The sequence below is a fragment of the Cotesia typhae genome, unplaced genomic scaffold (assembly GCF_013202065.1).
Source record: "Cotesia typhae breed Kobodo isofemale line unplaced genomic scaffold, CoteBio_Ctyphae contig_27, whole genome shotgun sequence".
Lineage (NCBI taxonomy): Eukaryota > Metazoa > Arthropoda > Insecta > Hymenoptera > Braconidae > Cotesia > Cotesia typhae.
The window spans coordinates 234823-251194 of record NW_027423733.1 but is presented as its reverse complement, the minus strand read 5'-3'; the positions used below and the strand labels follow the sequence as shown (position 1 = coordinate 251194).

The 16372-nt window shown below is 33.7% G+C and overlaps 2 protein-coding genes across 2 annotated transcripts in view; one reads left to right on the top strand and one right to left on the bottom strand.

The window, feature by feature from the left end:
* LOC141525787 (uncharacterized) overlaps positions 1-16372 on the top strand; it is a 58768-nt gene that overhangs the window by 13050 nt on the left and 29346 nt on the right. Inside the window, exon 2 of the mRNA XM_074240411.1 lies at positions 8738-8890. The gene's annotated coding sequence lies outside the window, so the exon portion shown is untranslated. The remainder of the gene's footprint in view (positions 1-8737; positions 8891-16372) is intronic.
* LOC141525662 (uncharacterized) lies at positions 3136-3603 on the bottom strand. Its single transcript, XM_074240223.1, has one exon. The coding sequence runs from the start codon at positions 3601-3603 to the stop codon at positions 3136-3138; it is 468 nt and encodes a 155-aa protein (XP_074096324.1).

Sequence of the window (16372 nt, the reverse complement as noted above, 5' to 3'; positions counted from 1 at the left end):
GCTTGTGACTCCATTCCAATTTTATTCACTGCGTCGGGAGTTTCAATGAGAAAAACTTTCAAAAAATTTTGAACTTGTTTTTGTTTTTCTTCATCCTCTTTTTTAACGTACTCTGCTTCAAGTATGACACCAATTTGTTTGAGATACGTCACAAGATTAAGGGCATTAGCAGGAGCTTCGCAAGTAATATTCAGCCGGTCAATTCTAGCGACAATGTCGATGGCTTCGATCATGGTATCAATATATTTAGGCGTAAAAATAGATAAAAGATCGGTAATTGTATTATTAACATGTTTTGCTGCTCCTAAAAATCGACCTAGTAGTCTGAGCTTTGCAAGTATATGATTATGTTGGAAATGGGGTCCATGTTTTACACATAGTGTGTTTCCCTATAAAATGATCAACCAATCATATCTTATGAGTCTTACAATATGGTCTTCCCTTAGGACTGGAAATATAACTAACCTTAGCTTATCACAAGCAGTAGCATGTAATCGTCCCTCAACCATCGTTTCAAGTACTTTGTACGTACGAGTTCCCTTAATAATATTACTTTCTTGAAAACATTTGGCAATGTGTTTCCGGGAATTCGATTTTGTCACTGTTAATAAACAATTAGGACATGTTGTATAGTCAGTTGCGGATTTGTTATTTTTCGGTCTCCGAGGTACAAATAAGTAGTTTTCCTTATTATAATTAGCAATGGTGTTGTACATGTGGTTGCCGTTATTTCGGAAAATGCTAATTACTTTTTTTCTTTCTTTCGTACCTGTACAAAATAATTTATTGGTCATATGGATACTTCAAATTAAACAAGAGAAAAAATAATTCTATTTTACTAATATAAAGATGTATCATTAAAAAGAACAATAAAATTTTTTGAAGAAATTATTTCTCTAGGCTCCTTAACCAATGTGCTTGCTAAACTGATGAATATATACTTACAAAAATTTAACGTTTCTTAAAAATCATTTGATTGTACATTATTGTCAGATAGGCCTTATTAATTAATTTAAGAAATATTATCTTTTAATCCATAGATTTTGCAATTAGTTGAGGATTTAATATTGAATTAACGAAAATTAAATATACATAAGTTTTTTTTTAAATTTAATGTTCCACAGAAAAATATTTACCATTTTTAAATCAATTCTTTACTTCAAAAAACGTACAAGCTCAAAGTTGAGTTTGAGATAGATTTCTATAATTTTTCAATCCACAAGTGGAATCTATTATTCTTGTTTTATTATCATAAATTAAGTATTTTTCTTTGATATCATAATCTTTCGAAATATTTTTTAATTTACTTACAAGAATCACCAGTAATTATCAATTATTTAAAAATTTCGAATAATGAATTTGAGATAACTTGAAGTAAATAAAATAATTTATTTTCGATTTGTTAATAGCTGCAAATTATAGTCAAAATTTAATGATTATACTTAAAAAAAAAATGAATATCAAAACAAAAATTTTTAGGGAAGGCCTTATCAGACAAAATATTGTAACCAAACTTTTTTTGAAAAGTTAAGGAGGAAAAAATATTCTAGTTATGAAAAAAATATAAATTATTTTTCCATCTCTATAAATATTTTAAATGTAATTAAGGAGAAAAAAACAATAAATTTTCCGTGCTCATTCCGGAATAAGTCGCAAATAATTTTTTTTTTTTTTTTTTCAAAAAGACCTTACCTGACTTAGTGGCTTTTAGTATTTTTACGTCATCATAGGTTTTGTGTACGGTTTCAAGATGCCGTGGCAATTTTACAACTTGCTTATGACAAATCATACAGTGATATTTTTTTTCCATCTCGGAACAGTACTATTTGTTTGTACTTTTAGCTCGTTGTTATCAATTGATCCAACACGCGCAAATGGAATCTTACGTACACTTCTCACAAAAATTAAGGGAGCAGAAAAAAAATCCAAATTTTTGGGGGATTTTCAACATGCTGTAACTTATACAAAAATGGTCGTACAGCAAAAAAAAAAAAGCAAATTGTAGCTCTAAGTATTTTGTTTTTGGATCTGAGTTTGAAAATTTTTTTTTGAAAATATTTTCCGAGTAATCATAAGAAAACCACCGAAAAAAAAATTTTCTAAATTTTCTTGGTTTTTTTTTTTAATCTACGGACGTGGAAAAAATTTTTTCGACTCAACCTCCATATGGACCGGATAGCTTGTTTATTCAGATTTAATTTCGTTTTTTTTAAATCTCGATACGAGCATTTCTCGCTGAGATATCGATGTTTGAATGGAAAAAGATCATCTTGTCTTTGATTACCAATATCTCAGCAACCAATGATTGCACAGAAATTTTGAGGTTGGTTTTAAAAACTTGAATAAATTCTCTACAAGGATTGGCAATTGAATTTTGAAAAAAATTTTTTTCAATCATTACATGAATTTGAAAAAGCATCCAAAAAGGGCTTTTGTCGTTTTTTGGAAAATCAAGCGCCCAATCAAAAATATTGCGGAAACCACTGACGTTAAGTATGCCTCTTACTGTTCAATATACCCACAAAAACCCTACAAAGTTTCAATTCAATCCAGCCAACCGTTTTTTTCCCACTTGATCGAATTTTTGAAAAAAATTAAAGGAGCAAGAATTTCGCTCTGAAAATGTCATAATTTTTATCAAAAATGAAAAAAATTTTCGTTACGAGCTAACGTTCGTAAATTGGGATAATTCTGGCGCAATCGGCGCTTCAGGATATCCCAGACGTGCTCGATAGGGTTAAGATCAGGGCTTACCGCTGGATGCCTTAACAACGTTATGTCGTGTCTTTGGAAAAACCGACGGGTGACGTTTGCTGTGTGAGGCCGGGCATTGTCTTGCATAAAAATAAAACCTCTAGCTTGCTGCCGTAGAGGCAAGACAACAGGTCGTAAGATCTGATTAATGTAACGCGTAGCGTTTAGATTTTCGTGGACGATTACCAAAGGAGTTCGTGAAAATCTCGAAACTCCTCCCCAAACCATCACCGACCCTCCGTTGTAAGCAGCTACCGGTCGAGTGAAGTTACGTGAAAAACGCTCTCCCTGACGGCGCCAAACTCGGGGTCTTCGGTCATTTCTAAACAGGCATACCCGACACTCATCAGAAAACAAAACATTGTTCCATTGCTTTACGGTTCAATGAACATGTTGACGAGCGTAAGCCAGACGGTTTCGGCGATGTATGGGTGATAACATTGGTACTCGGGCGGCACTTCTTGATCGCACTCCAGTCTCACGGAGACGATTTCGAACCGTTTGAACTGAAATGTTCCGCGGTTGTTGTTGTCGTCGTCGTTGTTGTTGCTGTTGTTGTTGTTGTTGTCGACGGTTCGGAAAATTTCGGGCGACAACGTTCGCAGGAACGAAAGGTTCTTGACGAACGCGCCGAACGATCGCTCGGTCATCACGAGGATTTGTTGCGCGACGACGACCTTGGCCAACTCGTCGTTGATAACCACCGGTTTCCAAATACCGATTGTATGCGCGAGATACGACAGATGAACTAACGTCCATACGATCCCCGACTTGTCGGTAATTGTACCCTTCTTCCACTAGAGTCACTATCTGAGCGACTTGTGGCGCGGATAAATGCCGCCTAGGCATTATGAAAAAAATAAAAAGAAAACTAAAGTTTGCAAAAACTCAGTTAATTTGCTTTTCTAAAAATTAAAAAATACGGTAGTTTTGAGAAAAACTGTTGATTGGCTCGATTACCAAGAAAGCAGGTTAGTTTTAAGAAAAACTGTTTTTTTAGACACTGTTGGAATTCGCACGAAAAATTATTGTCCCAATATTCGTAGAACGAATATTCGACTTGCCTTGGGGGTATCAACTTTTAATTTATTCAATTAATTTGTGACTAGGAAACTTAAAGTGCGGAAGAGTAAAATCGGTGAGAAAGTGAGTCGCTACATTTTTTTTGATTTGGGCCAATTGAAAAAAATTAAAAAAAAATTTTCGATTTTTTTTTTTTTCCTTAAATTTTTCAAGTCACTAATACAGAATTGAGAGAAAAATGAAAAAAAAAATTTTTTTTCATTTTTGATAAAAATTATGACATTTTCAGAGCAAAGTTCTTGCTCCTTTAATTTTTTCAAAAATTCGATCAAGTGGGAAATAAAAACGGTTGGCTGGATTGAATTGAAACTTTGTAGGGTTTTTGTGGGTATATTGAACAGTAAGAGGCATACTTAACGTCAGTGGTTTCCGCAATATTTTTGAATGGGCGCTTGATTTTCCAAAAAACGACAAAAAGCCCTTTTTTGGATGCTTTTTCAAATTCATGTAATGATTGAAAAAAAATTTTTTTTTCAAAATTCAATTGCCAATCCTTGTAGAGAATTTATTCAAGTTTTTAAAACCAACCTCAAAATTTCTGTGCAATCATTGGTTGCTGAGATATTGGTAATCAAAGACAAAATGATCTTTTTCCATTCAAACATCGATATCTCAGCGAGAAATGCTCGTATCGAGATTTAAAAAAACGAAATTAAATCTGAATAAACAAGCTATCCGGTCCATATGGAGGTTGAGTCGAAAAAATTTTTCCACGTCCGTAGATTAAAAAAAAAAACCAAAAAAATTTCGAAAATTTTTTTTTCGGTGGTTTTCTTATGATTACTCGAAAAATATTTTCAAAAAAAAATTTTCAAACTCAGATCCAAAAACAAAACACTTATAGCTACAATTTGCTTTTTTTTTGCTGTACGACCATTTTTGTATAAGTTACAGCATGTTGAAAATCCCCCAAAAATTTGGATTTTTTTTCTGCTCCCTTAATTTTTGTGAGAAGTGTAGTTTTGATTCTAAATGTATGTAACTCAATGGTTGTTCTTCTGAACTACTGCTAGCTTCATGCAAGCTTTTATCTTTATCTTGATTTTCTGCCTCATGATTTTCAAATTCACTTAGCTCCTGTGTACGATTTTCAGAACTTGATAAATCAGGCACCAGACTATTAGTTGTCTCATAATCAGTTTTGCTTGTAGAATTTTCCAACACCGTCGATGAGTACTGAACTTCGTTTGGATTGAAGTCTGGATCATTTACATCATAATTAAGATGCACAAACGATTTTGATGATGAACTTAAAACAGTAGTATTTTTATCTGCCTCCGGTTCCTTTGATACTAGGCTTAAACTGGTAACTGATGACGTTTGTAGTTATTGTTGGAAGAGGCAAAATTACGGCACAAATCGGACCCTTCGATTATCTGCAACTGCCCACTCTGCTCAAAGGGAGAACGTCGAGACGCCTACGATCCTTTAAACGGATCGGGCGCTCGTCAACCGGAGGCAATGGCGAGTATGCCCGTCCAGTCTCCGTCTACTTCAACAAGGACTCCCAGCAATTACCAGCAGTATCCAAAGAGTCAATATCGGAATTATCAGAATCAATACCCTCGATCAATTCTGCAAAATTCCCAGAAGCAAGTCTTCGAACACCAATCGACTATGACGGATCCAATGTCTCTACCAAGACCGGAACAACAATCAATCCAGAACAACACGATGTCATCAGCAGGGCAGAAGAGCCCTCAATTGATGACCCCAGGAGAGCTATGAGCCCAGGCGAGGACGAACCAAAGTGTCTAACTACAGGAAGAGGCCCTACAGTCCATCTACGACGTCCAGTACTTCGAAAAGTCGGAGTAAACGCCCTTCTCGACACCGGCTCCAACCTTTACTTACTCTGCATTGAAAAACTATGCAACGAGGTCCTCTGTAACATCGAAAATACAGGAGTAGTTGGAGGTATTGCTACGAGTTCAATGCCTACAACCGGTTCTATCAGTCTAAAAATATTCGGAGTTAAAATCACATTCCATCTCGTACCAAAACCACCCGGCGGTTATAGAGCTATTCTTGGAAATGATTTTTTTATTCATAATCGTGTAACCATCTCGTTTTACTGGAATACTCTAGTAATGACAAACAGACCTATTCAACCAATACCGATCATCAATCCACGAAGGTTCCCCGAGCAAAATATCCTCGATCTAGGAACCGGACCAAAGGTATATATCACGTGTAATCTACTTCTAGGTAATTACCAGCAATTCCTCATCGATGCAGGCGGAGATGTATGCCTCATCAATGTATCCGCTTTAAAACCTGAAACGATTATCGACACTGGAAAAGCTTGTAACAGGGTAAAATTACCCTTAACCGATAAGTCACCGGATATCGATAATTATTCGACATAGCACTGGCGTGTCTCGATCTTCGGGCCTAAAGGGAGAATAGGAAGGGGTGAGTTTGGGTTAAAATAGGTGAGCCGTGCAGTGGAAAAGGGAGAAGTAGTGTGACCGCCAGACTGAGTGCCACGGAAATCAAGAAGGACCGATCCCCGGAGTAGTGACGAGACGAAGGAAGCCAACTACAACTAGGACTTTATCCTCGACGAGTGAGTTAGATCATCGTTTTGTTCGTCAAGGTATCAATTATTACTCTGTGGGAAAGAAGTGGACCGCGGTTTACCGAATACCCAGTTACTTCTTCTATTTAATTATTATGGATCGTTTAATCGACGATTATTAATAAATTAATAGTGAAACATTTGCTAGTTTTGGATTTAGTGATTTTCATGGGGGTTTATACCCGATGATCACTCAATCGACCTTGCGGGAAAATTTTAATAACTAAAAATTATCAATCAATTAATTAACATCTGAAAATTCGTTAAATTTATTTTTATAATAATTAACTTAGTAAAATTGATTGATTTTTGTCATTGAAAAAAATCGACAAATTTTTATTCGTGGAATTTTGGTCAAGCGTCAGTTTTTGTGTCGCACTAAATTCCAATACCCAAGGTCATGCAAAACTTAGCTAGCGAATGTTCTAGCAAATAAAAATTGAATATTTCGAATTGTGTCAAATTTTTTATAATAGATAAAACTAATAGAAAATTATTGATAATATTTTATATTAAGAATTAATTAGTAAGAATATTTTATGTTAGGAAAATTATTAATTGAGAATATTATAGAGTGGAAAATTATTAAGAATATTATATTAGGAATTATTTATTGAGAATATTATATTATAAAATTATTCCGTCAAGTGTGAATTTAATAATTTTGGGATTAAGTCCGTGAAGTAGTCAAATTAAGATTACTGATACTTGATAATTATCGGCGTGGACATTAAGTCCTAGGAATTAGTTAATTGAGTCAAAAATTGTCGCAGCAAAAATTTAGTGAGAATTAATTAATTAAACTTGTGTTAATAATTTTGAACGTGATTGAGAATTTTATATTGTGATTTATTTAATTATCAAAAGTTAATTCAAGGTATTAAGACCTTTTGTTTTAAATAGTTATTGTATATTGTTAATACCATGATTATAAGTTACTGAGGAATTTTAAGCCATCTAATATTTTAACGGAATTAAAATTAACAATTGGAATTTGAGAATTGGTTGTAAATTGAATATTGTTTGTCGTTTTATTAATTTACTAATGATTGAATAATTGATTTAGAATATTTAATTAGAATTAGTTACAGTCAATTTTATTAAAGTAAAATTTATAAAGTAAAGTCAAGTTAGTAGTGTGAGTGTGAGACAAGTGTGGGTTATGTGTGAGTTGCAGAGTGATTAGGTCTATGTTTCGTCGCTGGGCCGTTACTGCTGTAGCTGGAGCGGGTTATGAGAGTATGCTGCAGAACATCTAGGTCTATGTTTCGTCTCTGGGCTGTTGTTCTGTAGTAAAGTGTGTATAAGCTGCAGGAGTATCTAGGTCTATGTTTCGTCGCTGAGCTGTTACTCCTGTGAGCTGAGTTAACGATCCTAGTATATGATTCGTCTCTGTGCAGGTGACAGTAGTTAGAAATCGGGTAGACGCCGTGAGGGGCCCGTCACGTGTAGACGCCGGGAGGGGCACGTGTTAGAAATCAACGGGTAGACGCCGGGAGGGGCTCGTTGAGAATAAGTTAGAAATCGACGGGTAGACGCCGGGAGGGGCTCGTCGAGATTATATCGATATTGTTAAGTGTGGTTAGTGTATGTGGGAATGAAATTTGTTAACTAATTTTAAGCCAACTCTGTTAAGTTTTTTTTCTTTTATTGTTAATAAATATTGATCAATTTTGTTAATTAAATTTTTATTATTCAACAGCACCTTCCTCCACTCTCTCTACCCTAAGATAAGTTTTCTCAGCTCTGGACCGGTTTCAGGAACCGTGATTAATAATCCTGGTGGCGCCCTGATAATTTTTATTGTTGTCAGTTTTGTTTAGTTATTTATAAAATTGATTAGGGGCCAACCTGAGCAGGTAAAACTGTTACAAGCTAGAAAATTCCGAGATCTCAGCGACAGTACCTTTGAGACCCTAGGAGTAGTTAAATTAAAAATTCTCAATATCGAAGTCGAATTTTAAGTTTGTCGGGAGGATTTACCATGTCCCGGAGTGGGAATCCTCGGAAACAATTTCCTTGAAACCGAAAAAGCTGAAATCTCTTTGTCACGGGGCTCCTTCATTACCCGTTGAAGGTCCTCACCCTAGCCGCAGTTAGTTATCGACGGACCACAGGCACTGTGGTCTAGGATGCTCGCGCAGTAGTAATAAAAATTTACATAAGTTCCGGGACCTAGGAAATAAGCGTTCCGCGGGTGGAGATAATCCCACACGAGGGACAAGTGAAGTTGGCGTACGGAAATCTGATATTTATTGCTAGGCATTTGGCCAGCTTAAATATCCAATAATAACAATACTAACTATCCTGAAATTCCAGATAAATTATTGTTGAAAATCCCGAGCTGCGACGCAAGTAAACCGGAATACCGAGGAAGTCGTGAAATTTGGCTGACAAAGATGCCTCGATTAGAAGTCGACGAGAACGACAAAGAGACCTGAATAAAGAGAAGAAGTCGTCAAAAGTTCTCAGGTACGAAATATAGCTTAACTTCGGAAAATTATTGCGTCGTCCCCGGAAACTCTAGGCACAGGCCAGGTTCCGTCTTCCAATCACCCTACTTTATTATTTAATTAATTATTCGAATTTAATTAAAATATCTAAATTATAAGTCGAAGTTAAAATTAGTTAAAATAAAATTTGAACAAATAGAAAATTTAATAAGTAGAAAAATTTCAAATTTTAAAATAAAAGAGGTTAAATTTAGAATTGATATTGCTATAAAATTGGTCAAATTAAATTAAATTAAAATTTACGAATCAGAAATTTTAATATCGACAAATTTGAGTTAAACTGCGTCATTTATCTAAGCAAAATTCTGTCGATTAAATTTATTAGAAATTAGAAATTAAAAGAAAAAGAAAGGGAATTAAAATTAGGAGTTTGTCCAAATTAGATTAAGATTGACCAATAAAATCAACACGTAAAAAATAAATTAAAATTTAAAATGGAAACTAATAATTAAAATTTACTTTTGGAAAAATATCATAAATTTTAAAATAAAATTATCATGGACATAAATTCCTTGAATTAGAATATTAAAATTGTTTAGTAGTAAATTAATTAATAAAACAAAATTTACAAGAGTAAAATTATCACTAAAAGAAAATTTGCTCAATAAACTTCGATAAATAAAATTGTCAAATTCCAGTATGATGATTTCAAAATTAATTAACATAAAAATTTAGCCTTGGGAAATTTTTACCAAGTTGGCGACTAAGTCTCAAATTCATACTGGGATTCATAATAGACTTAAGCCGATTATTCAGGCAGTTTGAATTCGAGTAAATTTTAATTAATCTAAAATTTTGGTTGAATACAACGCTGCTGTGATATTAGAAAAGGCCATTCGGCAGCCGAAATGGAAGTAGATATCATGAAAATGAATGTAAAAATCTACAAATTACTTGGATTGAATACGAAATTATCGTTTCTAACTCATTATGGATCATTTTTAAACTTAACGTACTTATTCTACAGATAAATACGACGGTCATATTCTAAGATGAGCGTTATTGTTCAATTTCCATCTTAGGATCATAAGTCTTTTCTTGTGTACCAGCATACTTAGAAATTTAAAATATTCAATGAAAAATAATATTAATTAAGCGTTAGTTAATTAATTAATTAATTGAATTTTAACTATATTGTCTTGGTACTAGAGAAGATATCTACAAAAAAATAAATAATAAAAAAAAAACGACATACATATATTTCAGAGCTGTGTATACGAATTTTTTATCTTGATTTTAAGCTAACAAATATAAATACATAGAGATTTTAAAGTATAATCAGAATAACAATACTTGTTTAATTTTTTAAAAACTTTTATTAACAGCCGCCATCATTTAACCCTGGTTAAAAAAGATTATCAAAAGAATTGACAACGTTAAATCTCTATAAGAGTAGAAAATTCAAAAGTATTAAGAGTATTCAGAAGTATTCAAAAGAATTTAAATTTCTTGATTTTCAATACTTTTTAATTCTTTTTATTAATCAGGGAAAAATAATTTATTTTCATATAATTTTAAAATTATTATTGTTATATTTCTAGTATTTATAAATTATACATGACATATATTTGAATTATTTTCTTGAATATATTTATTAACACGATTTTTTTGCTTATATTTTTTAATTGTTTCTCGAAATTCTAAGTTTTTTGCGAAGAATATATCATAAATCATCTTTTTTCTGAAATCAGTAAATTCTTTCAACAGTAAAATCTTTATATTTATGAACTTTTATACATTTTTTCTTATTTTTTGTCTATTTGTATTTTCTATTGTTTATTATTATCGTTATATGTTTATAATCAATTTTTTATTATTTTTTTCGTTAAATATGTCTTATATTGAGATTATATCATACCAAAAAAAATAAAATTGCAGAAATAAAGAAATATTAGAAAAAAATTAAAAAAAAAAAAATAAGAAAAAATATGATGAAAAAAAATAGATAATGAATAAAAGATACAAATTTTGAATTAAAATCATCAACATAAAGAGAGAAAACTATCAGTTTTACATGAAAAATAAACTTACATGTGTTTGAAATTTTCTAAATTTAGCTTAATAGAAATTAAGAAGTAATAATAATAACCCTAAATAAAAAAAAAAGTATTAAGACAAAGAAAAAAGTATTTAAAAGTATTAGATTGACTAGAAAACCAATACTTTTTAATACTTTTTTCTTTGTCTCAATATACAAACAAATGATTTGACAATATTTTTTTTAGGAAACATAGAAACATTTAAAATATCCCTCTCTAAAAATATTGTCAAATCATTTGTTTGTATATACAGATATACACTTTGCATATAGTGATCACTAGTAAATTCTTATCAATCGGTATTCTTAATCAGGAATTGTGAACTATTACATCAAAGTAGAATTACAAATTTATCTTGATGATTTGCCATGGTTTAGGCCTAAAGGGGACCCGCCATGTAAAAGAATGGGAACGCATTCACTTGCACAGTACCTCATGGGTGATGTGGAAATCTGCGTACGATCAATTTAATTGAGAAACTGAAAATATTTCTTGGAGCTGAAAGAGATAACTTTTCTATCTTTTTGAGCTCTTCGAGCTCATAAGTCTGATGAAGGTTTCACAGAGAACGACTTTTTAAATTTTCAAACCACAACGATAAGTTTTGGATGACGTTTGATAAAACGAGTGCAACAGCAAATTTCATATTTGGTATAGCGGAATAGGACCTACTTTTGAGACAAAACATATAGTATGGTACTCAAATTAAAGCTTATTTAAAGAGCTTTCAGATTCATTCTACAGAATTTCAATAAGTTATCCCATTCAAAAGTTATTCGAGTAAGAAAGTAAAAAAATGTAAATTTTTATAATTTTGAAAATTTTATAATCCTAGCATTTCTGAATAATTTCAAGTCTACACATATGAAATGGTACTCAAATTAAAGCGTATTTGAAGAGCTTTCAGATGCAATTAACAGAATTTCGACAAGTTATTTCATTCAAGAGTTATTCGAGCAAAAAAGTGAAGAAATATAAATTTTTATGATTTTGAAAATTTCAAAATCCTGGCATTTCTAAATTACTTGACCGATTAAGCTCATCTACGAACTTGACTTCGGTATCTATCTGTAGAATAATTATGTTGAGTTTGGTAAAGATCCGACGTAAATTGGCGACGCTATCGTCGTGACAAGCCGCGTTATATCTGATATATATATATATATATATATATATATATATATATATATATATATATATATATATATATATATATATAAACTTTTGAACCATATGCATTTTTCGACTCAACTCGACGAGTATAGTCGAAATATAGCAAAATTTTTCAAAAGTTCCGTCCCCTGGTTAAAAATATTGATTGAAAAGGATTGAAAATGATGAAATTAGAATACTTTTGAATAATTTCAATTCTTTTTCATGTATATATAGATATACAGTTCACATAGGGTGACTGATTCCCAATACTTTTCAATCAATATTTTTAATCAGGGTCATGAGGACCAATGCAATAGTTAGATTTCTATGAAATCTACTAATAACTAAGCAACCAGAATTAAATAAAATTATTTATCCAAGTCTAGTTAGGGACGAGGAGATTTGATGCCCAGGAAGTTATGTTGTAAAAAGTATTTTGGATTTTAAAATAATTGTAAATTAGATTCAAGTATGTATTTGGATAATTGTTTTCATTGAGAATTGTGTGTGTATGTGTGGAAGAATAATTTACAGTATATACTTCTCGTTCACGGGCTGTCGAGGAGGTTAGCATTAGCAGGTTGTCGACTAGTATCATGGTATCCTCCTCTGTCCTAGCGACTTCAGGTTCCTTAGTCCCGTAGTAAGAGTCCGGGCGACAGCGAAAGGGCTAAAAACGGTATGAACCTTGGGCAGGGGTCCGGGCGACCACCCAGGGTCATATCTAGAGTCATAGAGCGTGAGGGTCCTGTGGACAGCGCGATTTAGGTAGAAACTGCGATATAGACGCTCCATATGAGGGTATCGTTAGGAATATGTAATTTTGATAGAAACTGTGATATAGACGCTCCATATGAGGGTATCGTTAGGAATAGGAAATTTGATAGAAACTACGATATAGACGCTCCATACGAGGGTATCGTTAGGAATAAGCAACTTTTATAAGTATGAGAGTGTGTGTAAGTATTAGAATAAGATTAATTGTCGTCATATTGTTAAAATAAATTTATAATTAATGCCAATTTTGATTGTTTTTATTTATGTCAAATTTTTATGATTTCTCTCGACCCTGTGATATCTCTCTTGCTTGGACCGGTTCTGGAAACCGCGATAAAAATTCCAGTGGCACCCTTAATTATTGAATTTAAATGAAGGGGTGACCAAGGGACGGTACCAACCCGTTACATCTTATGATAATCAAACTTTGGTTCTATTATCTTCTCCAACAAAAACAACCTCTTTTAGCCTTGAAACAAAGCCTTCTTTAAGCTATACAATACCACCTCATATGAAAATGGTAGTGGCAATACCAGTCCAAGACTTCGAGAAGAATGAGGGATATCTCTCTCGAATGAACCTTCCGGACGGTCCTTGGAGGAGAGGCCGTTGTCAAGGTAAAGAATGGGTACGCCACGTGTATGGTCGGACCCCAAGCACTCGAAGATTTCGAGTTCAGTAACCCTAGTTCAGACGGGGACGAGTCCGATGGCCCTTCCATCGAAAATTCTAATCGTATAGCCAATCTGGAAGTACGTATTAGGACCATAGTCCAGAAAATACCCCTAGGTCATCTAAATAAAGAAGAAAAAGAACAAGTTCAAAGCCTTATAAAAAACAACCACGATGTCTTTCATCTTTCTGGAGACCAGCTGAGTTGCTCAAAAAATTTTACCTGCCGGATTGAAACTATACACCAACGAACCGGTGAGAATAAAACAGTATCGATTTCCCCCAGAACATCGAGAAGAAATCGTCAAGCAGGTCGAAAATTTTGAGAAACAGGGAATAATTAGAAAATCTAACTCTCCGTACAATTCACCTTTGTGGATTGTACCAAAAAAATCTAATGACCCTTCTATAAAAAAATATAGAATGGTTATCGACTTTAGGCAATTAAATAAAATCACTAGAGGGGATGCCTATCCTTTACCCCTAATTATCGATATTTTAGACCAGTTAGGCGACGATAATTTCTTCAGCGTCTTCAATTTCCCCATGGGTTTCCATCAGGTCCAAAATGCATCCCGTAGATGCGCCAACAATGGCACTTTCTACCCCAGATGGCCACTGGAAATATTGTTGCATGTCTTTTGGCCTAGAATGCGATCCGTCTATCTTCCAACGACTGATGGATTCCACCATAAGCGGGTTAAAAGGGACGGAATTATTTATTTACATCGACGATTCAGTGAGCTATGGTAAAACCCTAGAAGAACATGGAGTGAGAGTTCAAAGATTATTCAATAGATCGAGGGAAGCGGGTCTCACTCTCCAACCTGAAAAATTTAAATTTCTCTATCCGGAAGTAGGTTATTTAGGCCACGTAATAATGAAAGAGGGCATAAAAATAGACCAGAAAAATATTTCATCACTTAAAAATGCCTCACGACCTAGAAATCATACGGAAGCCAGAAAGTTCATGGGACTTGCCAATTACACTAGTCACAAAAATTAAGGGATATAAAAAAAATTCCAAATTTTTTGGTGATTTTCAGCGAGCTGTAACTCCGAGGAAAATGATCGCACAGAAAAAAAAAAAAGCAAATTGTAGCTCCAAGTGTCTAGTTTTTAGATATGATCATGAAAATTTTTGTCATCGTCAGGTCTGGAGAAATCCTAAGAAAACTACTGAAAAAAAATTTTTCGAAATTTTTTTCGTCTTAAAAAGGTCTACGGGCTTCAAAAAAATTTTTTCGATTGTTTCGTTTAAAAGCTCTTTTAGTAAATTTAATACCCTTTAATTTGACGTAATCAAAAAGCCTGTACGATAATTTGCCGCGGAGTTATCGTCAATCAAAGCAAAAAGTTTTTTTGACTTTGGAAATCAATAACTCTGGAAATAATGACCGTATAGGAAATCGAAGGAGGGTTTTGAAAACTACACAATATTCTCTATAAGAAAACGTAAACCGCTTTTGAAGAAAAAATTTTTTTGAATTGAAAACTCGGACTGAAAAAAGACAAAAATTCGCATAATTAAGGATATTTGGATAACTTGGTATAACTTTGGATAAAATGGATGAACGAAGGATATCGTTGGTAATTTTTAACTTCAAAGTGTCCCCTAAAATCCCTAAGAAATTCAAAGCGCTGCGATTTTTTGTTCATAGTGCCCAGAAGCTTCAAATTCTGTGTTTTCGCAAAAATCACCATTATGAGCAATTTTGTGATTTTTATTCATTTTTCCATTGAAAAAATTTTTTTCAAAATTCTTTATTTTTCGATCAAAGAGATTGATTTTTCAAGAAATTTGAAAAAAAAAAAAAAAAATTTTCAATTTTTTCGAAAATTTTTTCGAAATTTTTTTATCAAAAATTTTTTTTTAATTTTTTTTTATCGTCTTCAGAATGCTTCACTATTATCAAAAAAATTAACTCAATTTTTTCTGTCCTCTACAACTGCCTTAGTTTTAAATCTCATTTTAAAAATTCAATAAAAACAAATTGATATACCCCCGCGGAGTTCGGCTTTTCCTCACACAAAATTTGAATTTTACGTTTTCTTTTTAGCCTAAATTCCTTACGTGAATTTTATGTAAGCTTTTCTTTGATAAGCACCTTTTGATATGCCTCGTCGACATTTAGCTGCCACAGATGTGGCTCGCATTGTTACCCTCCTTCAAGAGGGCTACAGTCAGGTGGAAGTAGCAGCTTCTATGGGAGTGAGCCAGTTCGTTATCAGTCGGGCCTATGCCCGATTTAACGCGACTCAAAGTTACGATCGTCGTCCGGGTCAAGGTAGACTACGAATCACTACCGAGCGTGATGATCGAGCTATCATTCGAGAAGCTCGTCGAAACCCTACTGCGCATGCCCACACGATCGCTCATCAATTTCGCAATCGTCGACAACGTCCTCCCCAACAACACATATCGGCATCGACGGTTCGAAATCGCTTTCGAGAGCAAGGACTACGCGCTAGACGCGCAAATCGCGTGCCTATGCTCACTCCACGACATCGCCGAGCCCGATTGGCCTATGCTCATGATCATCACCATTGGGGTCGTAGACAGTGGACCAGTGTATTATGGACTGACGAATCTCGATTTTGTCTTCATGGCAGCGATAGACGATCTCTCGTTTGGCGCCGTCGTGGAGAACGAGATCGGGATGGTTTTACGAGACCAGTTACAGCTTTCAATGGTGGATCAGTCATGGTGTGGGCAGGCGTGTCCTTCAATACCAGAACCCCGTTGGTCATCGTTCGTGGGACGTTGACTGCCGATAGGTACGTCGACGAAATTCTGG